Source organism: Castor canadensis, chromosome 4 (assembly GCF_047511655.1).
Source record: "Castor canadensis chromosome 4, mCasCan1.hap1v2, whole genome shotgun sequence".
NCBI classification, from domain to species: Eukaryota; Metazoa; Chordata; class Mammalia; order Rodentia; family Castoridae; genus Castor; species Castor canadensis.
Window position 1 is genome coordinate 82571421 of NC_133389.1, and position 17378 is coordinate 82588798.

Consider the following 17378-nt stretch of genomic DNA (forward strand, 5'->3'; position numbering starts at 1 on the left):
TAGGGTTGAACAGTACATGGTCTCTGTTCGCAGGACTTGTCGTTGTCACTGTTCAGGCAACAAGAGGGACTGAGAGAGCACAGGCAAGCAGGAAGGAGCCAGATGAGGGGCTGAGAAGGACAGTCAAGGACAGCCCTGGGCAGGTGCAGTCTGGAGCCTGGGAGTAGGCAGGGCTGGGGAAAGTAGGGAGGCAGGAAGGTTACCAGGTGTGCACCCTGAGCTCCAGGGTGCTGAAGGCTGAGGAGAGGATCTGGTGTTACAAAACTACCTATTGTTCACAGATTAGAGCTCAATTAACCTGAACTTAGAGAGTGGGGAGAGTGAAGGCAGTAAAGGAGACCGGAACTCCTTCCTTTATGAGAAGCAGGAGCAAGCCACATGGGAACACTCACAAACGCCACAAAGCCTGGAAACCACTCCCCCCCCCCCCCCCCCCCCCGTAGGAGGAAGTGGACTGCTACTGGCATTGTTTGTGTTTCTAGACACAAAATGGAGGTGAGTAACATGGGAGACAGGAAGAAGAAAGGAGCCCTGTTTTCCTCACCTATGTCATGCAAGGCATCTCTGCAGAAAAAAATCGAAGCACAAATCAACAGCAGTTTTTCTCTAATAAAGAGCATGATTGCATAGCACGAGTTAAGATGCCAGCTAGCTGCCTTGGGGAAAGTGCCAGCTTAGAGTTACACAGCAGTCTTGGGACATGAAGACAACGGCGGCACACAGGTAAGCAACACTCCTCTGTGAGTCTCCACAACAGGATCTAGTCCCCAACACTGCCCTTGCTCACCCAGCCACCAGGCTGCAGAATGCCTGTACCTGCAGCTACATTTCCATTTGTGCAGAAATGAAGAAGTGCTTGGCCAAGCCACCATCCTGCCTTAGCATCCTCACTTGAGCCAAATGTATCAGTGAGTGAAATTCAAACTCAGTGTTTACATGCTTCTACCATCCCCTTGTTTTCAGAGTAATGAGATTTTAGGAAGGCATTTCCAGCTGTAACTACTGAAGCACACAAGAATTATTTGCTGGCTTAGCCCTTCAGAAGAAAAATCATTTATTAATCTGTCCCTTTGTTTCCTGTCCAACACTCACCTTGAGATGTATTTGGTTTAACTACTAGAAGTAATGAAGCTTGTTTTAAAATATACAATTGGTAGACGCTAACTTTCATATGGATTGTGGAATCTGGCAGTCATACAGATCCCTGGTCCTTTTTGTGGCACTGGGGCTTGAACCCTAGGCTTCATATTTGCTAGACTCTACCACTTGAGCCACTCCACCAGCCCTGTTTTATGTTGGGTATTTCAAGACAGGGTCTAGTGAACTATCTGTCTGGCGCTGGCTTCGAACTTTGATCCTCCTGATCTCTGCCTCCTGAGTAGCTAGGATTATAGGCACAAGCTCCAACTCACTGCTGTATCTTGAGAACTTACCACAGTGCTTGGCAAATCACAGTGATGAAAGACGACAGGAGACCAGGGGGATGAGTTTGAATGAAAATGAAGCTGGAAAATATAGGAAATGATGAGCAGATACGAAGCTAGGAGGTCCAAAAACTGGTAACCAAGAATTCTTTCTTTTTAAATTATTGTTGAGCTGGGTGGGGGTACATTGTAGCATTTACAAATGTTCTTACAATGTATCAAATATATCATACTTGTATTCATCCCCTCCACTGCTTTTTCATCCCCCCTCCATAACAAAGAATTCTGAAAAGAAAATAGAAGAAAAGAATTAATCAATGAAAGTTCAAAATTCCATTATCTAGAGCTGAAGAGATAAGCAACATCATTGAAAGACTGCTGATCACCAAGCAGGATGGATCACCAAAGACCCACTCAGCCCCACCCCCTGTCACTTTAGACACTGCAGATAAGGACCTTGGTGACTGGGAGAAAAGGGAAGTACACAGCACGTATACAACAGGGTGACAGCTGCAAAGGCACGGGTTTGATTCGTGACAATGAATGCTTGAAGATACTGTAGCAAAGCCAAGTTCTGAAGGAAAATGATTTTGAATCCGTCATTTTATTCCAAGCCAGACAAGCCATCAAGTAAAGGTGCAAAGTACCAACACGCTCAGATACACTAAAGGACTCTGGACTAAGTGGCCTCCAGTGCTCCCTTCCTGGAAATGCACGCCAGCAGGAAGAGGATGAAAACCAACAAGGGAAGACAGGAGGCTCAGGAAAGTGTGGAATTAACCCATGGCCAATCAAAGCAAATCTCAGTACCTAGAAAGTAACCAGTCTAAATGACACTGGGGAATCTGTAAGCAGAATGTCCTCAGAGTAACAGAAGCAGAGTCCATGCAATGCAAAGAAAGAAAAAGCAGGTGCCATCAGGAAAGCTAGCACACTTACTCATTCAACAAGCAGTCAAACAAGGCAAAATGGGGGACATAAAATAGGAAACATGGCATAATTCCAGCAATCAATGGAGGAGGCCACTTGTCTGGACTCTGGGAGCACTGTCCTTTGAGTGGTGAGCCTGGAAGTGTGGAGTGAAGGAAAGGCTATTGCCACACGGAGTGTGCCTCTGCAAGGGGTCCTATTTACAGGAGTCAGAGGAATCCCATCAGTGTGAACTGGTGCTCAGTTCTTAGAAGGCATCTATAGAGAACTGTGGCCAGGGATGGGGCACACATCATCCATCTTGATAACGTAAAAGCACAGGTGTAACAGAAGGAAGAGCTGGAAGTGGGAGGTCAAGGGATGAAGACAGAAGCACCTCATCTTCCAGAGTGGGAACCACGATGTGCTGTGAGAGATGAGCGAGTAAGGAGCAGAAGTTCAAGTAATGCATTCTTTCCACTGTTAATACTCAGGCACTGTTAGGCTTCTACAGGGCTATTAAAGCCTCTTAGAAAGAATATGCTCATTATAATAGTAAACTTGATTGACATTTTTAAGATTATTTTATCAAAATTGTAACTGCACATGCTTTAAAACTGGCTAGTCTAGGGCTGGAGGCATGGCTCAAGAGGCAGAGTGCCTGCCTAGCAAATGCAAAGCCCTGAGTCCAACCCCCAATACTGCCAAAAAAAAAAAAAAAAAAAAAAGGAAAAACTGGTTTAAAAGTGCTTGTAATGGAGGATCTTCAGTCTTGCTTCTCTCTACTCCAGCCCTGTTCTTCAAGTCACATTTAACTATTTCTTCTCTCAGATCATTTGTTGGTACTCTAGCATTTCTAATATTTTTAGCTATTATTTTTTGATTTTCAACTTCAGACATTCCCAGTGAACCCTCAACATAGTAGATGAGTGTTCAACTCCCTCCTTTCCCCAGCCCTGTTGTCGAGAGGACTATCACAGTTTTCATTCCTTTCCTGGTGGCTGCTATACCTTAGTAAACTACACTTCAACTTCTGCTTCTTACTTGCTCAGCTCTCAGTGCATCATGGTTCCCATTCTGGAAGATGAGGATATGATGAGCACTTTCGGCTCTTCCTTCTGGACCTGTGCTTTCATGTTATCAAGGTGGATGAAGTGCCTCACCCTTCACCATTTCTTTTAAATTTATACACTATCACTCATCTAATCTAATACATTTCCTCCCCACGTTGTCAATGAAGTCAGGGTGGATTCATTTCATTGGCAGGGTTTTTGTTAGTGGTACAGAAGTTATGGAGATGTCTGGCAGTCAATGGTGTACTTAGATTTGATGAAACAGGGTACGTACAGGTGTCTCAATGTTTTCTGTTACTTTATGAAATCACGCGTTGATATAGGCCTTTTTCTATACCATTACTCTTCCTCAATACACACTAGCTTCCTGAACACCTCAGGCCTTACCCTACTCTGGGAAACTCCTGCCCCTGTCCTCCCCTGCTCCTCCTATGGCAGATGCTTCAGGTCACATGGCCCCAGTTAATGTCACTTCCTTGGAGAAGCCTGTTGACCACCAAATCCAAGTCCACTCTACCCCTAGTCATTGTTCCTATCACAGTTCACAGTATCGGTTTCACTGAAGTCCTTGCTGCTGAGCTGACCATCTCCTCTTTCCTCACTCAGCATTCACTCCAGGACGGGAGGCCTTGCCCATGCTGTTTGACACCATATCCCCAGCACCTGGGATGGAGCTGACACCAGTAGGTGTTCGAATATTTCTAGAATGAACACTTTAGAAAATAATGCTAAACTATGGACTTAATACCTAGTCAATACGTCACTGTTTCAAATTTATAAGCAACATTGCTTTCTTATTTTTCTATGGAAAAGAATCTCATAGGTATATGTAAATTATTTTGTAAGGCAAATCCATTTCTGATTGCGATCCAGTTAAATATAATTTTAGAAGTTTATAATTTTAGTATACTACCATATAGCAAGCATAACTTCTGCAGCATGAAATAATCCATACCGTCTCTTTTTTCATTCACACCATCATTAATTCATTTGCACACAAATTCTGAATCTAGTATTCTTGATCAGAACTCATCTCAAACATGTGGCAAATTAGGATCAACAAGGTGGTTTCAGAAATTCAAGTGTGTAATTACCTTTGACTTTTTAAAAGAAGAGAGCAGTGACCTCTCCCAAAGAAAAGATGAGGTTAAAAATTACTGTTCATATTTATAATGTTATTTCCTAATTCAAAGGATGAATTGAAATAAAGTTTGCCTGGTACCACAGAAGTCTGATCAGAACCATGAATAACTTGCTGTCAGTTCCTTTACTAATTGCATTCCACATGTGTTAATAAGAGGGCAAGATAAAAAGGCTAAAATCTTGAACAAGTGTATTTTTTTTTATTATTATTCAAAAAAGCCCATGATTCTTTAGGAGGTGATACAAGATTGGTTTTCAGGAGTAGACCATCTTATTCCCACAATCTCTGTAATAACCGTAAATTTGAAGGCTCTGCTCTCCCCACCCCAATTCACGTTTGGCACCTAAAACGTGAAACATTCATTTCTGACAAATGGGGGGAAATGTGTTGACCAGCAGGCTTTGATCACAGGACTCTTTTCCCAGTGAGAAGGTTTGACTGCTGAATTAGGCTTGACTGCTATAGTAGGGTTAGTGCTGTCTCTCATCAGTACAAATCTTTTTCTAACCACCTACTAGTCTATAGCAGACAAGAATGCATTAGGAACAGCAGCAATTCTCAGAGGGAAGGGGACAATGGCTTATCTGTTCCCACATCTCATGTGAAATTAGAATTACCTAGCAAACCTGTAAGAGGTAGAAGAAGGTCTGGCACAGGCTCTGGCTTCATTATTTTAGGATACAAATGAACTCATCATACTTTTCAGAAGAATGTGTGGGACAATGAAAGAAAGAAAAAGAGGAGGTTTGCTCCACCTCTGCAGGCAGAGTGACCTGCTCAGGAAGACAGGGTGTGATTCACTGGTGCAAAGGGGCTGGCAACTAAGAGATACTTCACTCAAGGACTTGACAAAAATCTGATTAGAAAAACATGTCATCTGGGAAGTACACTCCTCTTGCATCTTGCCAGAAAGAGTTCCTACACAACAATCAGGATGTGGCAGAGAAAAATAGCCAGAGTCAGCCAATATTTAAATCTGAAGAAAACAACTTACGACCTTGGGAATGACCTATTTGGCCCAATTCAAGGTTATCTTTCTAGCTATCCTTCTGATCCAGAATATTGCCAAGAAACTCATCTTTAAAAAATCCTGGAATTCGTCAGTGTTATTAGAGGTTTTTCGTGGTTTTCTTTTTTCCTTCGGTACTGGAGTTTGGTCTCGGGCTTGCTAGGCAGGCACTCTACTGCTTGAGCCAAGCCTCCAGACCTACTGCTAAACTGACAGGGTTGCGGGAAGGGGTTCTTACCCCAGACCCTCTTCCAAAACCTGGTAAGACACTTTTATTTCAAAGCAAAGATAGTAGGTAAGGTACACAACTAGGGACAAAATAAGATGCACAAAAATACTTCTTTTGAATCACCACTCGACTGTTCCCTCCTCTGGCCCTTCATGCCCAGTTAAGGGGGAAGAGGAAGCAGGGTGGGGGAGGCAGAAACGCCAAAGCTTCTGACAAGGTGGCCATTCCATTGCATGGACAAGGGCTGATTTCTTCTGCCAGCCACCAATTCACAAATATTTGTCCCCATTTAAAGAAGCACAGTGAATAAGATTAGGGAGAGCAGGACACAAAACCAGAAGTCAACTCCAGTCTGTCACCAGCCCAGTCCTATGTCTTTAGCGGCAATGGCCTTCATCCGCTGCCCTGGCCTTCACAGCAAGCAACACCTTTCTTTAAAACTTTTCTTGCTCTTGCTGCTTTTCTTGCCATTCTTGTCTTTGTTTTCTGACATCTTCTTTGCTCTGATTTCTCTCATTAGGTCAAAGAACACCTGGAAGAGGAGAGGAAGAGGGAAAAGAATATGGAGTCATTTAATGGGTGAGCATGAAACAGGGTGACTGAGCAGGATATGTAGTTACAGTTTATGCATAAAGACCCAAACTTAGTTTTACAAACCATGTACCATGTGCCAGCAAAAACAAAGCATCTAGAGCAAATAGGAATAATCAACCTTAAAACTGTATTCAAATCCTATGACAGAACACCTTGGATGTACCATACAACTGGCCTAGCTTAGGACAGAATCATGGCACTGTTACACTATCCTACAGCTAATCTCAAAGTATAAGATCTTTTCTTATAAGCATAATAAGGGTAAAATATGCTTTTGCAGAGAACAGATCTACAGTTGTCTGTGAAATTTACAGTGAGAGCGACAGTGGCATCAGACTTTTGAGCATTTCCAGCCACCATAAAGGAAAGAAGGACTGAGTACCCGTTGCTGGGTGCCTTGTTATTTATACACCACCACGTCTCATTTCATCCTTGAAAGGCCCCTACAGGGCTGGCATGTCATTATGCAGGTCAGTTTTCCCCACACACCACCACAAAGACAGACCTGGGAAGACGGTGGTAGGGAGAAGGAGGTCAGGGGGTCCCTCCACTGGGAAGAAGGAAGGGAATGAGATGTCCTGTTACAGCACCCTCCCCCCACACACCCATGCTGACTCTCATTCCTTGCGATGCTGAGGGGGCTTTATCAATGGGCCTTGGCCCTGAAATGGTGGGGTGTTATCCAGACTGGAATTATCGCCAGTCACAGTAGCTTGGGTTTTGCCCTGGGCTACTAGCAATCGTGCCAGAGGACTGATTAAACACAAGCAGACAAAATATGCCTCCTGCAGACACAGCAGAGATTCCCACAGAGTTAAAGTATGAAAGAGAACACAGGCTTTTATCTCTGGGCAATCCCACAAAACCAGCAGCTCCTATCTTTTATTTCTTATTTATTTTTTTACCTTCTTAGTGAAAAGCAAGATCATTTTTCTGGAGCATGGGACTCCATGTACACTGACCATGAGCCCCAGGCGCTGGCTTGGGAAGATCTCTTCACCCCTTTTGCCACCCTGCCTGTCCAGGAAACACAGGGCCATCAGAGCACAGTGAGTGGTCTAGATACGGCAGCTTTCTCTCTGCCCTGATAGCAAAAGGCAGAGGGAAGGGCATGGAATGTGTCCAAAGACAACAGTGACAGAGTTGTTCCCTGGCCCATCTCATCAACAATCTTCCTTGGCTAAACTGTTTACAAGTGAGTATAATGCTACCCATCATGAGTTTCTGTAGGTTCCTGTTTGTCAGGTCCAGCTGGTCCAGTGGAGGAGGGGAGGCGATGACTTGGATACCCCCAACCCCCTTGAGAAAAGACTCTTTGAGAGTTGACCTCTGTCCCATCAAAAACACACACCAAACCAGGCACCAGTGGTTCACGCCTGTAATCCCAGCTACTCAGGAGGCAGAGATCAGGAGGATTGAAATTCAAAGCCAGCCCGGGCAAATAGTTCGCAAGACACTATCTTGAAAAACTATCACAAAAAACGGCTGGTGGAGTGGCTCTGAGTTCAAACCCCTGTATGGCAAAAAAAAAAAAAAAAAAATCAGCAGTTTCATGCTGAGAAAGCCCTCCTTGTTTTTAAAAATTAAAAACAAAAGGCAGCTGACGGAGTGAAGTGCACCTCATGCTGAGGCCTAAATCACAGGAGGGCCACTGAGGTGACATCATACCCCAATGTCACCTTTCCTTCAGTGTCACTTCGAATGTCTCCCCCAACAGGTAGGAAGCGAAAGGTAATTAGTTCTCCAAAAGAGAGACAGAAGAAAAGATCTGGGGGGTTAGGACACTGTTGCTGCTAGTGACAACACAGCACAGGCCTCTGTCTGCAGCTGCTCTGCTTTTATGCACAGGTTTCACAAGCCCAGGTCATAAAGCAAGAGCTGATGACCCAGGTGTAAGGAGAGTTCAGCTCAGCTATGAGGGGGCTTACTTTAGCTGCATGGCAACCAGCTTACACTCTGATTTAAAAGGGAGAAAAAGAGAGAGAGAGAGAGAGAGAGATAGAGAGAGAGAGAAAGAGAAGCAAGAACTCTTAATAATAATAGCAATGCCTAGCAGGTGGATTTTTTTTTTTCTTTTCTTTTTTTTAATTTTTATTTTATTCATATGTGCATACAATGTTTGGGTCATTTCTCCCCCTTCCCCCACCCCCTCCCTTACCACCCCCCTTTACCCCTTGCTACCCGGCAGAAACTATTTAGCAGGTGGATTTTCAAAATGTCAATAGTCAACATAGGTCTTAGGCAAAGCCACTCTTTCATTAACTTCAGAAATTTGAATGAGAATTGTGCCAGGGATGGGATAAGAGAGGGAAGAGAGATCCCAGAGAACTGATCCTGAAAGCAATCAGTTTTCTATTAGAAACTAAACTAGGAAGGCAGAACACCTGGCTATCAGTATTCAGTGAGGGGAAAGAATAAACCTGACAACTCAACAGAAGCAAGGCCGAGCAACGTATGCTTCCTTTAGCCAGTGGCTGAAGAAAGCACAGGGAAGCTGAAGACATGTGTCCTTCCAGCCATCTTCATAATCCACCACCTCGGGCCACACTCCCAGGGCTGTGCGACACTGAGCATCCTCTAACAAAGCATCAGGGCAAAGTGAAAGGCCTCCATGGGATTCTGTCAACACAGGGTCAACCTACCCAAGGCTTCCCCTTATCATGCCTTGGACACCTGCAGAAACCAAAGTCCTTGTCTAGTTCTCATAAATGGTTCCCTCAAAACCAAACAAATGAGAGATCTATGATGTGCTGCCTCTAAAGCCCATTTCCAAGAAACACCCAGGAGTGGGTGCAGCCTACCTTATCCACGTTGGCTCGTGTTTTAGCTGATGTCTCCACATACTGCACACCCCACTCTTCGGCTTTGCCCCTGGCCTCCTCGATGGGCACCTGCCTCCTCTCCTCCAAGTCGGACTTGTTCCCAACCACGAGCAATGGAATTCTGTCTTCTTCGGCCTTGACACGGAGGATCTGTTCCCTACAGGTGTTACAGCAAGAGTACAGCCACTAAAAAAACTACAACCAGAAGCTAGTCTCATCAACCAATCTAAAACAAAAGGCTCTCTTTCCTAAGGCAGAAGAAGAAATTGTGTCTTTAGGGCATGTGCCAGTGAAGCCTCCCTAGAGGCAGCCATCAGTCAGGCAGGGGCTCGCTCAGCCTGGAGCTCAGCTGGCCCAATCAGAGTCACCTGAGGTGGAGTGGGCAGGCAGATGTGCTCTACCACTTTGGCAGCTGCCAAAGAGGGAGGGAGGGAGGGACAGACAGATGGAGAGAGGGAGGGAGGAGAGGCGGGGAGGGAGGGAAAAAACCCTTTGAATCTCCAGGATAAAAAACAAACTAGTAGTAGCTGACAAAATGCTTAATTTCCCAAAACCGGGGCAGAGAAGAGAACAAGGTAGCGTGTGCATCTGTCCTGCTTTACCCTCGGCATCAAAATAGGACTGCAGAGATGAAAACAGAATAATGACACATAGGCTACGTCCAGATACTGAATCTCCAGGCATGCCCGAGAAGTCTGAAATGAGTAGGACTTCCCACAATGAGTCCTAATCTAGCAGGCCTCCATCTCTCTCTCTCTCTCTCTCTCTCTCTCTCTCTCTCTCTCTCTCTCTCTCTCTCTCTCTCTCACACACACACACACACACACACACACACACACACGCAAACACACTGCAGCAATTTGGAGATTTGAAACTGACTTCTACAGGTTACCTGAGTTCACCCCACAAGGCCTCACTGGCTCACTGATGCCTCCTTCCAAATCCTGGAAGATGTTTACCTTCCTTGTTTCACCTTTGGTTGATCACCTAATTTCCGACAAGAACTTGCTAAAGCAGGGAAAAAATTACCAGGTTTTTCTCTTTAGTTCTGTTAGTTTCTAGATCTGGTTCTTAAAATGACACCTGGATAAGGTTAAGGTTTGGATCTGAAATGTCCCCAGAAGGCCATGTGTTGAAGGCTTGGGCCCCAGCCTGTGGCACTATGAGGAGGTGGTCTAACCTTTAGGAAGTGGGGTCTAGTAAGAGGAAGTTAGGTCCCTGGGTGGGGGGTGGTGTGCCCTTGAAGGGGATTGTGGGACCTTGGCCTCTTCCTCTGTTTCCTTGCCGCCCAGCTGCTATGAGGTGAGCAAGTGGCCTCCATCATGCACTTCTGCCTCATCACAGGCCCACAGCAACAGGGCCAAGTGGCAGTGAATGAAACCTCTGACATTATAAGCCAAAATAAATCTTTCCTCCTTTTAAGTTATTATTTCAGGTATTTTGCCCTTGCAATGGAAAGCTGACTAACATAGATAATTTTATAAGGAGGGTACGTTAAAAAAAATCATGTCTGAGAAAGGGGAAGTGTATGTGGTAAAGAGGAAGTAATAAAAGGAAAAGCTGTGCACCAAAGGTTTGCATTTCTTTGTAACAAGATGAGCTGATGGTAGCTTTAACTGCGATAGTTTAAACAACTCATGTAGTGACTATCCCACCCATCCTTGCAAGCCTCATACCTGCACTGTGAGGGAGTGGGGACCCAACACATGGCTGGCGGTCACACCTTAGGGGATTCCATCTAATCATCACTGCACTGCATTTCTCAACTAAGACGGACTTTCAGAGAAAGAAACAGATTTTCCACACCCAGTAACCTGCCACAGTCACAAAGCTGGTAAACAGCTGGGGGTTAATCCATACCAGGTCCATCAGAGCCTGATGCTGAGTTTTCCCTTCCACTACACATAAAGTCCCTGCGGTAGTAGCAAATGGTTATTCTGACTCACATCTTTCCCTGTCTGCCAAAGTCTCATAAACCTCTAAATAGATCAGTATCTTTTTTTTTTTTTTTTTGTAAAACTATAGTTAACTGTTTTGTTTTCTGGCCTCAAACTTGCAATCCTCCTATCTCACAGCCTCTCTGGCTAAGATAATGAACTCTTTTTTTTTTTTTTGAAGTTCTGGGGATTGAACTCAGGGCTTTGTATTTGCTCTGCAAGCAATTCTACCCCTTGAGCCAGGCCTCCAGCACCCAAGGTAGTTGACTCTGACTGCTGTGCCTCAGGATATACATGAAGCTGGTGGAGTGGCTCAAGCGGTTAAGAGTGCCTGCCTAGCAAGCATGAAGTCCTCAGTTCAAACCTCAGTACCCCCAGTACTGAATCAAAAAAAAAAAAAACAAAAACAAAAAATGCAGCTCAAGATATATATGAACAAAATGATAAATTCTTGAATGTATAAAATATTTCCATCATCTTTTAAAAATGACAATTTTTTTTTTTTTTTTTTTTTTGTAGTACTGGGGTTTGAACTTGCTAAGTAGACTCACTTGAGCCACATCCCCAACCCGTTAGGCTTTACTAGTTTTTCAGATAGGGTCTTCCATTTTTGCCTGGGGCTGGTCTTCTGCTGCGATCCTACCACTTGGCTGGGATTGCAGGCACATACTACCATGCCCTGATTTTTGGGTGAGTGAGGTGCAGCTTGCTAACTTTTTGCACCAGCTGGCCTCAGACCTCAATCTTCCCCATCTCTGCCTCCCGAGTAGCCATGATTACAGGCCTGCACACCATCATATCCAGCCCACAAGAGTCTTAAGATTATTTATGTCCAGAAATCATAAAACAGGGAAGCCCAAGGAGATCACAACAATGGTGGTTTATGATTTGTCAAGACTCAGAAAGTTCTTTAGACAGAATTCTTCCTAATAGTGAGCTTGTCCTTCTACCACTCTGGCCAGTGCCAGACCCTCCTAAGGATAAGGCACATGAAAGGAAGGCAATGCATGGCTACCTCATGCAAACACACCTGAACTCAGCAGTGGCCGTAAAGGACTCATGCTCCGTGATTGAGAACACGAGCAGAAAGCCCTCCCCACTCCGGAAGTAGTTGTCACGAATGGCCGCATAGTCCTCCTGGCCAGCAGTGTCCAGAATATCTATCTGCACTTCTTCTCCGTCGAGAACCACTTTCTTTCTGTAACTGTCAGCTTTCGTGGGTTCATAGTCTTCTACAAACTGGGGGATAAACAGAGTCAGTGATTAAAGAATTTTAGGGGAAATAAAAGTTGCCAAAAAAAGCTATAGGTACCTTGCTTATCATCAACTAAATATTCATTGAGTGCCTACAATTACCACACTATGTATAAGGCACTATAAGATAAAAATAACACTTTAAAAACACTTCAATTTTTTTGTAGTGCTCTGTTCTACCATTTTTATTTTGGTTTTATTCAACAGGAGTAAATATCCCCATTTCACAGATGAGAAAACCAAGCCCAGGCAGGACACCTGGTGATGTTAACTCAGTACAGTATGCAATTATAAAACACACACTGCAAAGGGTGAGAAATGGGAGCTCTTGTGTATAACTGCCAGCAATACAAAAGTCACCTGAAGAATAATTTGGCAAGAGGCACCCAGGGGGTTGAATAAATGCATAAAAAACTCTACAAGATCATAAACTAATGCTAAAAATAAAACCACCCAAGTACTCAAAAAAACATAATGAAAACCTTTTATTACCTTGAAGTAGAGAAGGCCTTTTTTAACTATGACTCAAAATCCAGAAGCCATGGAAGGAAAAATTGATAAATTAGACTACATAAAAAAGTGAAAAAGAGAAAAACTTTGGCAAGGCACAACACACCATAAACAAAGCAAGTGGCAAACACAGGGAAAATATTTGAACCCATGTTAGAAAGCACTTATCACGCTAATATATAAGGAGTTCCTAGAAAATGGGGGAGGAGGGACACTATCAATCCAAGAGGGCAAGGTGGACAGTGGACATCCACAATTCATGAAACATAAATCCCGGGACACTACACACAGTAACAGAGGCTCCTCCTCACCAGTAAAAACTACATCACAGTATCATTTTCCACGTACCAGATGGCAAAATTCCAACGTCTGACAGTGTATTTGGGGACAGACACTGCACACTGCTAGTAAGCAGAGACAGGTCCATCTCTATGGGGAGGAATTCACCAACATCTGGTAAAACAAGAGAAGCACTTTACCCTCTGCTGCAGCTGTCCTTCTAGGAACGTAATCTCCCAAAAAGCCTGCGCAAGAACCTACAAATAATTCACCGCAGAACTGAGTGTAACTGCCACAGAGGAAGATCTGCCTGCACGCCTGGCAATAATTATCTATACAACAGAAAACACAGCTGCAGAAAATGAGGAATGTAACTATGTGCAGATATGGAGACCTCCAGAACTAAGAGTCTACCCTTCTGCACAAGGAAAGCAGGGACAGTATATGTGGGTATGTACACATACACACAAATACATATATGTACATACATACATGTATATGTACATATATATATGTGTTTGCCAAAAAGACACTCTCAAAGGACAAACAGAACAAACTTAAAAGCTGTTAAACAGAAAATCTGAAGCAAGTGAGCCTACCCAAATATTTATTTGGTAATGAAAACACACAGAAAAAGAAAGAACTGAACTCACGAGACTTTAGAAGAGAGTATTTTGATAAAGTGCATCCAAGAACAAAAATAGTCAAGGAAACATTAAACTTCCCCTCTGCAGTTGTATTTAGTAAAAATATCAAAGCTGTTTCTTTTACGTTGTGTTATGTATCAAATGAGTGACTGTGGATGCTAAAATCAAGACGTTCAGAAAAGAACTATGCAAATGACAAAAATACTTTTAAAGACGAAATGGTGCTGGTGCAACAGGAGCCCCACTTCATACTACATACAAAAACTCACAATACATAAAAGACCTAAGTACAAGAACTAAGACTATGCCAAAAAGAGGGTTGGATGGGCTGGTAAAGTGGCTCAAGTGGGAGAGTGCCTGTCTAGCAAGCATGAGGTCCTGAATTCAAACCCCAGTACCACCCGAAAAATTAATTAGTTAATTAATTAAAGAACTAAGTAAGACTATAGACTTTTAGAAAAAAACAGGTCTAAATCTTTATGACCTTGGGTTTGGCAATGAATTCTTAGATATCATACTAAAAGCACAAGCAACAAATAAGCAATAGATAAACTGAACGTCACTGAAATTTAAAACTTTCATACCCCAAAGGCCACTATCAAGACAGTGAGAACTGGGTGCCAGTGGCTCACGCCTGTAATCCTAGCTACTAAGGAGGCAGCGATCAGGATTTCGGTTTGAAGCCAGTCCTAGGGAAGTAGTTTGTGAGATTCTATCTCGAAAATATCCAACACAAAAAAGGGCTGGCAGAGTGGCTCAACTGGTAAAACACCTACCTAGCAAGCGTGAGGCTGAGTTCAGATTCCAGTACAACAAAAAAAGTGAAAAGTCAACCCAGAGAATGGGAGATAATTATAAATTCTATGTCTAAAAAGGAACTTATTTACAGAATATATAAAGAACTATTCAAAGTCAACAAGAAGAGAAATTAAACAATTAAAAGTAGGCAACGGGCTCTAAGGGCATACAGAGCATGTGGGACCCGGGCTCAAGCCCAGGACAGAGGGCACAAACAGACTAGGCTCTAAACCAACATTCCCCAGAGAGGTCCAGAATGGGCAACAGACACATGAAAAGACAGAATCATCCAGGCTTAGGAATTGTAAGTCAAAATCATAATGAAGTACAACTTCAAACCCATAGGATGGCTACAATAAAAAAAAATGTCAACAAGAAATGGTGACAAGGGTATGGAGAAAATGGAACCCTCCAACACTACTGGTGAGAGGCAAAATGGTTCTTCAAAGAGTTAAACACAGAGTTACCATGACTCATCAACTACATCTTAGATGTATATCCAAGGCGATTTAAAACACATGTACACATACATTCATAGCAACTTACTCATAACAGCCAAAATGCAGTAGCAATCCAAATGTCCATCAACTGATGAACAAACAAAATGTGGCACATACAGACAATGGATATTATTCAGACACAAAAAAGGAATGAAGTACTGAATCATGGTATAACGTGGATGAACCTTGTCAAATTATGGTAAGTAAAAGAAGTCAGACACAAAAGGCCACATATCATATGAACCTATTTATATGAAATGTCCAGCAAGGACAAATTTAGAGACAGAAAGTAGGTTAGTAGGTGGCCAGGCTGGAGGGACAGGGAATCAGATGTGACTGTTAATGGGGAGCTGTTTGAGTGACAAATGTGTTCTGGAGTTAGTGGTGGTGATGGCTGGACAACTTTGTTTATACTTTTATAAACACTAAACTACATACTCTAAAACAACAAATTTTATGTGAATTGTATCTCCAAATTTTTAAGTGCTGTTACATGCTACTGGGAGAACTTTCAAAACATAGCGCTTAGGGAAAGAAGCCATACATAAAGCCAACAGACTGTATGACCGCATTTCTAGAAGTGTCCAGAATAGCAAATACAGACAGACAGACAGACAGAAAGTGGTTGCCACGGCTAGGGGAAGAGGAAGTCGTAATGGGAATGACTGTGTGAACATTAAAAATAAGCACAGAATCAAGGATTTTAGAAGAGTGAATTTCATGCTATATAAATAATACTTAAAGTTGTAACCTTTATTTATTTTTTGGGAGACTGGGCTTTGAACTCAGGGCTCCACACTTGCAAAGCAGGCACTCTACCGCTCAAGCCACGCCTCTAATCCATTTTGCTCTAGTCATTTTGGAGATGGGATCTCGAACACCATTTGCTGGGCTGGTCTTGGACCTCGATCCTCCCCATCTCAGTCTCTTGAGTAGCTAGAATTACAGGCAAGAGCCACCAGCACCCGGCTAGTAACTTAACTTTTTTACTTAAAAAATAGATTCAAAATATGAACAGAATTTAGGGCCCTTTGAAGAACACTCCTAAAGAGAGCGTCGGATTGCCAATTAATGGCAATTAATTGAAATGATTTTAAATCTAAAAATAAAAGTCCTAAAATATTTTAATGCCAGGTTCTCTTAAACTCATCCTTATCTTCATATGAAGAAAATCTGAAAACTTGCCTATGCCTCACAGCAGTGTCCTTTAAACGCCTCTCCAAGGACAAATACATGACAAAAACAGACAAAACTTACCACCCTTTGCTCAAAATCTCTGTAAACCAAAACATCTGAACTGTGTGTCTTTGAGTTTCCCAGGGAAAGGCAGCCAAGGGCCACTGCTTTCTTTGACACTGAAGTCAGCACTCCCTGATGTGCCTGCATACCTCTGCACCAGGAGTTTGCTGACTTAACATTCCATCACAATGCCGACATTTTCACTTTTCAAACAGAAATAGGAAATCACCAAGGTCTTTGTCTCGGAGAACATGAACCATACTGTCAGCTGGCTTTGCAGAGCTGGGCGTTACTCAGTCTCTGATGGCAGGACTCCCTTCACCCAGACCCTTCACTATGTCTAAACTCACTTTTTGGGACTGACACTCTCAAGTAATATTGCTGAAGCAGCTTCATCCCCAGCCTCACCTGGCCACAAATGGCAAAACACTAAAAGTCTTTGCTATAATTTGGATGTGAAATGTCCCGTAAGAGGCCGTGTGTTAACGGCTTCATCCCCAGTCTGTGGAGTACTAGAGGTGGTGACACTGTGAGGTGGCTGGTACCGTCTGCCACATGCTCCTGCCATGATGTGCTGCCTCAATTGGGCCCAGGAGACTATGATAAGCATGGTTTGAGAATAACTGCTAGGGTCTCCTCAAGCTCCAAAATGACAATTCTAGAACTCTCTTGTCCAATATGGTGGCCATGAGCTACATTTCAAGTGCACAACAGGCAACATGTTGAGCAGTATGGATATAGAACATTTTCATCATCACAGAAGGTTCTGTAGAGTGCTGTGCAGTCTTTATAAATTTCCCAGTCTCAGTTGCTCTGTGACAGCAGCAATAAGTGGACGAAGCCAGTGTCTAAAGGGATCCCCAGGAGGACGGGCAGCAGTGGGGCTGTCCTGGCTGGGGCAGAATGCTCAGCGGCATCCTTGGCCTCTACCCTCTACATGCCAGCTGTACCCTCCCTCTAGCTGTGACAACTAAAACTGGCTCCAGGCATTGTGGTACAGTCCTGCTGTA

The 17378-nt window shown here is 43.5% G+C and overlaps 1 protein-coding gene across 3 annotated transcripts in view; it reads right to left on the reverse strand.

Moving 5' to 3' along the window:
* Nucleotides 1–4727: 4727 nt before the first annotated feature.
* The window catches only part of Ralb (RAS like proto-oncogene B), a 37408-nt gene continuing 24757 nt past the window's right edge, over nucleotides 4728–17378 (reverse strand). For all 3 annotated transcript variants that reach the window (XM_074070531.1, XM_074070533.1, XM_074070534.1), the window contains 3 exons: nucleotides 12172–12380; nucleotides 9184–9361; nucleotides 4728–6320 (listed from right to left, as the gene is read on the reverse strand). In XM_074070531.1, the coding sequence (XP_073926632.1) occupies nucleotides 6201–6320; nucleotides 9184–9361; nucleotides 12172–12380 (507 nt within the window). In that variant the 3' untranslated portion in view covers nucleotides 4728–6200. The remainder of the gene's footprint in view (nucleotides 6321–9183; nucleotides 9362–12171; nucleotides 12381–17378) is intronic.